Here is a 9,934-nt window from a genome sequence, read left to right as displayed (position 1 = left end):
AAACTAATACATAAAATATTTCAAGTGGCACTTCATAAAAATATAAATATCTATCACTTATATAAATTAACTCAATATCATATATTTAAATATCAATAAGTTAAAAATAATTAAAATAGTGTCCTAACGCTCATACTTTTAGTTCTTCATAGAGAACAACATAAGTTATGTGCCCAGTGGACAGGTTTCTGACCAGAGGAAGGAATGCCCATGAACTACAACAATCTTAGATGCCAAGGTTACATTATCCGAACAGCTCTCAGGCTGAACTGCAGGAAATCCTCAAGGCTTCGAAGGATGAGGTGAGTTGTTGTGTTCTTCAGCCACTCATTCTGTGAATGCAGCTTAGCCAGCAGGCTGCTTTTTGCAGTTGGGTCAGGGGTGGTTACTTCTGGATTCTTCATCTGAAGAGAAAAGAAAACAAAAAGAATTATTTAAATATTGAACAAATCCTTTTCAGTGGAGGGATGCTCTGGGCTGTGGGAAGATGTTCAAATTTGGGGTGAAGGAGATTTAATGGGGCTACTTGCCCTGACTTGCCCAGATAGGAGGAGGTGCTTCTCCTCCGAGCCCACCCTGTGTGGGAGGCCCTTTCTTAGCAACTGAATTCCAATCATCTCCTTGCTGCTCTGTCTCCATTGGACCGTAAACATCCTGAGGGCAGCCACAGTATCTTATTTGTCTTTGACTCTATTATCCTAAACAGTGCTTGGCACATAGTTGAAATTCAATAGATGAATGAAGAAGCTATAGTTAAAGCCTATTTTAAAGGATTCTTCACTGGCCTCTAACTCTAATATTTTTCTGTTGTTTCATTCTCACCCCGCAGCCCAGCATCTATTGAGAGTCCACTGACCTACTGCTGTAGAGAGGACTGGGAAATACCTTTCCATAGACACACTGACATGGGGATAATTAACTGGGGAAGGACTTGCGCCGCTAAGTATGGTCCTAGAGCACTGCAGCATGAGCATCACCTGGAGCTTGTTAGAAATGCAAATTTGAGGTTTCGCCACAAACCTGCTGAATGAAACTCTGCATTGTAACAGGATTCCCAAGGGATTCATGTGCACATTAAAGTGGGAGAAGCCATGGTTTAAGGCAAAAAGCAGAAAAGGCAGAGGCAAAATTAGCCCGAATGTGCCCGCCTCTCTGTCTAGGCCCTTCTCATGTGGCTTTGTTTGGCTCATCCACATGCTGTGACTTCAAGCCTCCATTGAGTGGCATTTGAGTGGCTAGCTCATGGTGACCAAAGCCCTTGATACCTTCTCTTCCAGCTTTTAGCCTTTGGCCATTTCTCTGCATTAACTCTTCTGGCAAAAAGTAGGGGAAAAGAGTTGAAACTACCATAATGACAAGAAGGTCACTTGGAAATGATTAAAATATTAAAATAATTTTTGTGCTCTCTGTTCTTTGATATCATGGATCCCTGAGCAGGGTTGGATATGCTTCCTTCTGCCTTCACAGATATTTTTTTCTTATTTCCTAAGCTATTAGAAGTCGATGTTAAAATCCACCTCATTTAACAGTTTAAAATACAGTTATTGATGTCTTTTGCAGAAGAGAGCCAAAAAAAGTTTTAACTATCAGGAAATATTTCTCAGATCTTTTCGTTTACATGTGGCCATCTCTTTTAAATTGGCTCTGCATTCCTGAGTTATCTAGGCTGCTTTCTTTGTGCCTCTCTTCCCCACGCCAGGTGAGGAGATGAGGACACACTCACCTTTTGCATCAGGATCTGGACCAGGACTTTGGTACTGATCTGCATAGTCTTGATGTTTTCCTTTTCACCCTTGAACTCGTTCTGGAGGTACTCCAGGTATATCTGAAACTCCGAAAGACCAGTGGTGATTTTCATCAGGCAGGTCTCCTAAGAGGAAAGATGGTGGGAAAATTGGTTATTGCTAGGAAGATATAACTGATTACATTAAAATTAACGGTGTTAAAATTGCTGTAATTCAGTAACTTTTCCTTCTGCTCCTCCAAGGAAATTCAAGTACTTCTTAGGCATCATGTTTTGAGACATTGGGCAGCATTAGCTGCCCCATTTTAAATATCTGGACAATCAAAGACACCACTTAATTTTACCTAGAGCCTAACAGATGTTAGAATGTGACATTTTTGATTCTCCCCTTAATGTTCTTCCCTCTGGCTGCACTTCTGCCCTTGTCAATGTTGGGCTGAAACCTCTTTTTACAGAGTGATCGGAAGCCAGTGTAGGTTATCTCACTATCTGGAAGGAGAAGGGTGGAGAGAATGACCTCAGCAGGGAGGGCAGACCTGGACTCTGCCAAGGGCAACCAAAGAGAAGAAAGCTCCTGGATCATCTTACCAGATGAACTAGCTAAACCTACTGGGGTTTCTAATGTTTGACAGTCATGAAAATCCCAACACTTGGGGGCCATCTCTGACCATGCTGTTCAAAGACAAGTTTCCTTTAAAAAGCTTTAAGTTGACATCCTCATGAAATTTACATGATGTTCCTTACGTCTGTCCCCCTCTTTGTTGCCTGCTTGGTCTATATGTATACAGGCACTGCATGCAAGAGGGAGAACTTTTGCCTAAGGAATAGCTGAAACTGAAAGTGATGAGTTCGTACCTGATTGAACCCAGATTGGAAGCATCCGTCTTTTTCTGCCATCTTTGGAAGATTCAGGTTGTTTTCTGCCAGTACCTCCTTGCTGTTTTCACACTTGCTAAAATTGTTACACATCTGGGAAGGAAGACCAGAATTGTTATTGTCTAAGTGCCCCTAAAACAAACACCACTAGAGGGCCATTCATGTTTTACCATGGCCAGGAAATTCTCTAAAAAAAATGAAATCACAACCCACTAGCATCCAGGCAACCAAGGTCTGGTGGAGGTGGGCACACGTGGGTTCAGTCCCAGGCTCACCTGTGACTTCAGGCTTGTTACCTATCCGAGTCTCAGTGCCCTTTCTCTCCAAACTGGGGATAACGAAACACCTCCCTTGTAAGTTTGTTGTGAGGATGAGACACAGTATTTATATAAAGTGCTTGGCACATAGTAGGTACTTAATAAATGACAGCAATTTTGATCCTAATTGGGTGAGTATAATTCAAGCCATAGAAAGCTCCAGCTGGAAGGACCTGTGAAATCATCTAGTCCAATCACATAATTTTACAGATGGGGCCCAGATGTGGTAGGGAATTTGCTCTCAAGATCATAGGGCTGGTTCTGCAGAAACAGAATTGGATTTGGGGCTCCCAATCCCCTCTTCCTGTGTTCTTTCCTTTCTACCAAATAGAGCCAAACTGCCTTGCATTTAAAGCTTGGGAGCTACTTTAACGTATCTGTGATTTTGCCACTTGGGTTGGCTATTAGGTATGCATCTTGTATGCTGCAGTGACTTTGGGGAGTCCCTAACCACTGAGCTTGCATAACCTAAAAGTACTGTGACTGTCTTGAGAGGCTGAACAGTCATTTTAGGTGCTACTTTTCTAAATCTCCCAAAGTCCAAGGGACAAAAAGAAGATGGACAGACCTTAGTTTTTGGTTAGGGAAAAGGGAGTCCTGAGAAACAGTGACCCTCAACTCATGCCAAGTAGGAAGGTGAGAATTGGCTAGGGGCCATAGATTCCAGCCCCATTCTGTATTTTCCAGGAGGCAAAGGGCCTCCCTAAGACCAGCAGCAGAGGAGAAATACAGAAGACAGTCTGCCCTTTTGGCCTCAAGTCTAAACTGCCCCAGAACCCAGCAAAGACCTCCCAATGCACAAGCTCCCATCCACATCCAAGGGCAAGACGAATGCCCACATGGGCCTTTCATTACCCTCTGTCAAGCCTACCCACCTCATTTTTCAGGGCAGAGATTTTGCCGAGGATGTACTTAATGTGCTGTTTGGTTTTGTCTGCAGTGGTGAGTAGTGGTCCATTTGAGGTGGTTTCATCTTCTCCCAGGGGTAGTGGGGTGGGGAAAGCAGTAGCCATCACCAGGAGCAGCCCCAGGGAGAAGGCAACTGGAGTGACGGTGCCTGTACCGGAGGGAAGGGAGAGCAGCCAGTGAGCAGACTGCACAGCTGGGGGAGCTGTGCTTCTGGTTGCTGGCTGCCAGCCAGCCCTCACGCAGACACACACCCCTCCCTCACCCAGGGACGGGGGCCAGGCAGTTCCAGGGCTAGGGATTTCCTTCACTTACTTGTGAAGAGGGAGTTCATAGCTGGGTTCTGGAGGGCAGATGAAGCTCTCTTTCGTTCCTGGTGGGCTCGAGGGCAGAATGAGCCTCAGACATCCCCAGTCTCATATTTATTGGGGGTTGAGACTCTAATATTGAGACTCATGGGAAAATCCCACATTTGATAAATCTTTGTTGGAGGGTGGGGGTGGGGCCAGAGCGGGTGGGGCTGATTGGAAACCTTATTAAGGATTGTGCAATGTGACGTCCTTTAGCATCACAAGAATCACAACCGGGGAAAAAGTGCCGCTTAGGTCATTACAAGCGTAGCCCTAAGAAGCTCACTGTACTTTCTTTTCCTTTTTTTTGTGACTCAGCATTTTGGCACGTCTTGAGAAAGAAAGTAAAGCTGAAGTCATACACACAGTTTAACAAGGGGGAGGAAATAAGCTGACTATAATTTAAAAAATACTTTAATTACCAGATTAACAGGCTAGAATTCAGTATTCCAGTTTATTCACATTTGTAAAAAATCTAAGGTGTTCTGACCTAAGTTTCCTGAGACCACACCACAGCCCATCCGCCCAGGGTTACAAATAAGGTGATACTACCGATCATCTGGAGTGTTTTTCTTTCCTGGCTCTCGCCGTGACCAGTTGTTGCAGAACTGCCTGATTGCCCCCAAATCTTGTGTAGTTATTGCTAGGAGTCTTCAGGTGCAGCGGGTGGTGCATACATAAATGACTCCTTTCTGCCGCCACGTGGCATCTGCTAGTTTCCTCCTCACCTGCTCCAGCCCGCTTCAGCCAGGTCAGCTACAGCCCTGCTCTCTCCCTAGTGGCCCGCTGGGGGTCCTCTCAGTGAAGACTTTGATCTCTGTGCCAAGGGAGTTGTTTTGGGCTGCTGGAGCTGTCCTCACCACCAGCAATGGGACGATCCCCCAGGAGCCTAGGCAGGTGCTGGGTCTGCTGGAGCCCTCAAGTTACTGCAGTCCGCTTGGTTCAGGGCAGAAGTAGGGAGAATACTACTCACCTCTTTGATGGGATGTCAAAGGAGGACCTTGTTGCATTTTCTGGAGCTTGTGTTCATAGTTTCCTCCTGCTGTATGACTTGATTTGAATCCAGAGACAGCTGGGAAGAAACCTATTAACACAGGGCTCGAGGCTCTAAATCACGCTTCCCCTCCAATGCCCCCGCCTTCCTTATTGGGTAGAACTTGTGTAGGCTCCCTCTGCCCTTACAATGACGTCTCTTGCAGGAGGGTCCTTGGTCTCATGCAAATAGACTCTAGACTCAGCTGCACTACCAGTCTCTCAGACACCCAGACAGCTCTGAAGATTAGCTCCAGGCTGAAACTAGACTCTTGCAGGCACCAAGAAATTATTTACAAAACACAGTGTTAACATCACAATCGGCTTCTTTGCTTTGCACAGGATCTCTTAAGAATTGCTAAAACAAGGACCTCTGCTAGGGTATTTAAAATATGAATCAATTTACTCAAGTTTTGTTTTGCGCACAACACTGTAGGACCCACCTGTTGGGGAAAGTGAGGTCATCCATTCTTTCACTAACTTTCTAAACAGAAACAGGTCCTGTGGAGGTAGTGGGGTTTTAGTTTGAAAATGAAAATGGGACAGGATGGCTGAATGGTTTCGCTTCTAGTGCTCTTGGTCTTGAGCAACTCAGACACCCCCAGCAGAGTCCTCGCTCCTACGCTGAAGGAAGCCATGTCTCCTGGCTCCCTTGCGATGCGTGTGATAGGCCTCTGTAGTGTGGGATTGCTTTTTCTCACATATCTATTTTCTAGAAACTATGACTCAGTAAATTTCAAGTATGTAGTGACTCAGCAACAACATACAGATTTTTCTTTTCAGTTAAAAGTTTTTTAAAATAGGAAGTATGTGTACGTGATAAAATGTTCAAACAGGATGTCAGGGCATACAGGGAAAACTAAGTCTCCTTGCATTTCAGCTCGTCTCTCCAGAGCTAGTGTCTGACTCACAATATTTTCAATTAAATCCTTGTTACTCTAATCTGGGAGAGGTTTTCTTGGTTACCCAGGTACTCACCTCTGTATTTTCATTATTGGTTTATATATGTGGACACACACACACACACACATATACAAATATGCACACACTATAATTTCCCATTGTCTGGATGCCACCTCGGTAATTCTCTATGGGAGGGAACATGGTAGAGCACAGGCTCTTGAGTTGCCCAGCTCTGCCTGCCACTTGCTTGACCCTTCTAAGTTACCCCAAGGATCTGTACCCTTTTTTGCTCATCTATAAAACTGGGACAATAAAGTTCTTCCCGTACCGCTGTTGTGCAGATTGAATGAAATGAAGTGTGAAAAAATCCCTGGTGCATAGCAATCCCGCAGTAAACACTCACTCTTTGCAACATTCCTTGGCTCGGGGCTTCTGCTTTGGAGAACTTCTCCATCTCAGCTCCATCACTCCACGTGGTGTCTTGTCTATAAGGGGACTATGAATGAGCCAGACCACTGTGCCAGTGATCAGCTGCTCTCCCAGTCATTTTTCCTCTGAACAAATGAGATTCTATGCTTTGTTGAAAATACCTTATGGCACAAAGTGGAAAATGAAGAAAAAATAAATGATTTCCCCCCTTTTTAAAGAATATTAAGATCCTCAAACTAGGTCCCTCAATTTAGGTAATGAGCCCAGCTTGTGTCTTGTTCTTAGACCATTTCCAAGTTTGGCTCAATGTTTTTATGTCAGAAGTCGACAGCCTTTCCTGTCCATGGTCATCATTATTATTTAGACACCTGAAAGTGGCCCTCAAGGATGAGGGGGCCTGACTTATCCCCAGGTCTTGTGCTTCTGGCAGCTGGGAAAAGGCTAGTTGTTTGGGGGTGGGAATGCATGTGTGTGGGAAGGTTGGAGGACACTGTCTGCCACCTTGCATATTGCTGGCATCTAGAGTCTTTATTGTTATCAATGCCTTGGGCTGGCATTTGCCTGTGAGAGAAATGGACTGTCTTTTGCTCCAAAGTGTTAATGTAACAACCATAAATCCACCATGATAGCTTCCTTGCTTTAGATCTCAATAGATTTTCCACTTGAAGAGCTCATCCCTCATATTTTAACATGTACAAATGACCAGGAAAGGCCAAGCTGTCAGCATTTATTAACTAATACCTTAATTGTTGAATTGCACCATTGCTGGTTTGAAGTGACTGCCAGCTGAGACCAAGAGAGGCAGGACATGGGAATGTATGGGCAAGAAGAAGGGGAACTAAGATGCTTCTTTTACCATCTTGTCTAAGGCTGGCTGGTCCTGTCTGTGCCCTTCAGAATTACTGACCATGAGTGCTTTCCTACATGTTGGTGGAGTCCAGTTCAGAGAGTCCATCAATGCATTCGAGGTGAAGAGGAAAGTAACTTCCATTTGGTCTTAAGCTCTCAGGAGGAGAAGTGTTCTCCATATCTCACAGGGTAAGATGTGGTGGGGTGCTCTCCGTCTTTATTCAGAGGGTTAAGGGGGGTTAGGTCTGGGGTTTAGCAGGAGGGAGTATCCCAAGGAAAAAAGGGAAGTCACTGGGTACTAGGGAACTTGCAGTTGCTGTCAGAATGTAGTTTCACTTGTCACTAAGTCATAGAACTTTGCAAACTGAAACGGTGGGTGATTTAACAGCTCCTTCTGCGATTGAGTCCCCTTGAACAGATACCAGGCCTATAAGGCTCTGGGAAATGTTTTTGCTTTAGAAGAAGTGGTGGTATTACTTGGAGACAGAATATTAGGGATATGTGGTATATCTACCTGGAAAGGGCTGGCTGATCTTGGAGGGCAGTCAGCCTTGGAGACCAAAGCTCTGGGTGGTTCCCAGCCTGGCCCAGTCTCAGTCCTGGCCCTCACAACCTCAGCTCTGATGTCCTATTGTAGCTCCTGGTGACTTCTTGGTCTGGCCTCTGCTTTTCTGAGGGCGAAGGTGTGCTGGGGCTGGGCCTAGCTCTCCCTAGCTCAGAGAAGAGGCACATCTGTCTGCTGGATTTCTGATCCAAAACTGTGCAGGGAGGTCATCTGTTCTGCGCCCTCGTTGTTTTGGTGTGTGCTGAGTTACCTTCCCCTGCTGAAGTGGAAAATCCCAGGCATCTTAGGAGGGAAGTGGCCTCTTCTGGGGCAACAATATAGACTCCCCCTGCCTTGCGGACCCCCCTCCCCCTATATTGCTTTTCCCCTGGTCTCCAGGCCTGGAAGAGAGTGCCCAGATTTCCAGATGTTAATAAGCCAGCTGCTCTGAAGCTGGTTTGGTGATGAGAACTTGCTTTGCTGAACCTGAAGGAGCCTCACTGGCCCTGTGCACCAAGGCTGTGGAGGTCCCTCAGGCTGAGTTTCAGTGCTTTATCTCTTCTCCATCTGTGTGGTAGACTGTCTTTGTTGGTGGCTACTGGTTCTGCTTTACAATTAGGAAACTTCAACTTGTCAGCAGGGAGCACTGAGTTAATTTATTCTCACGAGTCATTTGAACCATCTTTGGTTTCTCCAAAGTCTCAGTTCTCTTGAGTTCAGTGTCACAGGCAGAAACTGAGCATGCAAAAGCATTGGCTGGTTCCTTCCACTCTTTTCCCTCAAAATTAGGGTACTAAGAACCCATTTGAAAGCATCGCATATAATGTCAAGACCAGGGGATTCTACTGTCCTGTCTATGACAAATTTCACCTCCCTTCCCTGCCCTTTTGGTTACTTGTTTGCTAAAAAGAGAGTATCTTTGTCCTTCTGAACTAAGCCTCACATATATTCTCCTTAGCAAGCTGAATCCATGGAGGTAGGGAAGGTCTCTCTAATCTTTATTGTAGAATAATTTCCATGACATGCTTTGGACATGTTGAATGCTCTGTAATTCTGAGACATTGGGGTTTATTATTCCTGAAGAAGGGTCCACCTGGATTGATTAAAAATGTTACAGAAGAATTCATATCCAGGTAAGCAGGTCAAAGAATCATAGGTAATTTCTTCAAGCTATTGAGTTCTGTAATATGTACCTATGTTTGGGCATGGATGTGTACAGCACAGAGCAGAGTCTTGACCTACGGACCTACCATAGCCACTGCTGCATGGGAAGCTGCCTTCACTGTCCAAGGATGGCCTTAGGGGGCATGGGTAGTGAGGAAGCTGGGCTGCTGGTCTGTCATGACTTTGGTTTGCCAGGCCTGTAGCTCATCCTCTTTCTGTGGGATCTCCACAATGGTCTGTGTCTGAGCAGCAGTATCATGTCCCCCAAGGGCTCTGTGGTGTGAGGGCCCTATATCCCTCATCCTGGAGGCCATGTTTCTTATGTGCTACTTTCCTGTGGATGAGTGGTGGTGACAGGAGGGAAGGCACGACATGCTACACTAGTGAGCTTGGTAAGTGATCAGGATGCATGGAGATGGTTTCCTCTACTCTGGCATTTGAAATTGCCTTTTGGTGCTACTTTTCTTGGGAAGTGATGAACTTTTAAAACAAGAGACTGTATTCCCAAAGGTTTGTTCAGGGTCTTGGGGCCTAAGCAATTGCTACTAACTGCCTCAGATTCTCTTGTCCTTCTCAGACAGTAAACAAAGAGGCTATAACATATACTCCTTTCTCTGTGCTAAGTTTTTTCACTGTGGTCCCAGTAAAGCTATTGAAGACACCGAGTGTATAGTCTGGGACAGGTCAGGTGTCAGAAGAGGTTTGGATTCTGGGCTGTTTCCATCTGATATTGTGTGGCCACTCTGCTGGCCAGGCTTGTGAATGTCCCACTGACCTTTTTGACTTGTCTTAGATTACAGGATTCAGAGGAGGTTGGCGC

The 9,934-nt window shown here is 45.3% G+C and overlaps 1 protein-coding gene across 2 annotated transcripts; it reads right to left on the bottom strand.

The window, feature by feature from the left end:
- Window positions 1–239: 239 nt before the first annotated feature.
- Window positions 240–5,336, bottom strand: IL6 (interleukin 6). 2 transcript variants are annotated; one of them, XM_070510142.1, is made up of 7 exons: window positions 5,167–5,336; window positions 4,746–5,010; window positions 4,159–4,216; window positions 3,813–3,994; window positions 2,600–2,713; window positions 1,724–1,870; window positions 240–404 (listed from the first exon to the last, which is right to left on the bottom strand). In XM_070510142.1, the coding sequence occupies exons 3-7, from the start codon at window positions 4,175–4,177 to the stop codon at window positions 240–242; spliced, it is 627 nt and encodes a 208-aa protein (XP_070366243.1). In that variant the 5' UTR covers window positions 4,178–4,216; window positions 4,746–5,010; window positions 5,167–5,336. The 2 variants fall into 2 exon arrangements, with proteins under 2 accessions (XP_070366243.1, XP_014686117.1); XM_014830631.3 differs by lacking the exon at window positions 4,746–5,010.
- Window positions 5,337–9,934: the final 4,598 nt, after the last annotated feature.

The sequence above is a fragment of the Equus asinus genome, chromosome 1 (assembly GCF_041296235.1).
Source record: "Equus asinus isolate D_3611 breed Donkey chromosome 1, EquAss-T2T_v2, whole genome shotgun sequence".
NCBI classification, from domain to species: Eukaryota; Metazoa; Chordata; class Mammalia; order Perissodactyla; family Equidae; genus Equus; species Equus asinus.
Note: the sequence above shows the minus strand (reverse complement) of the source record. Positions and strands in the feature narration are given on the sequence as shown.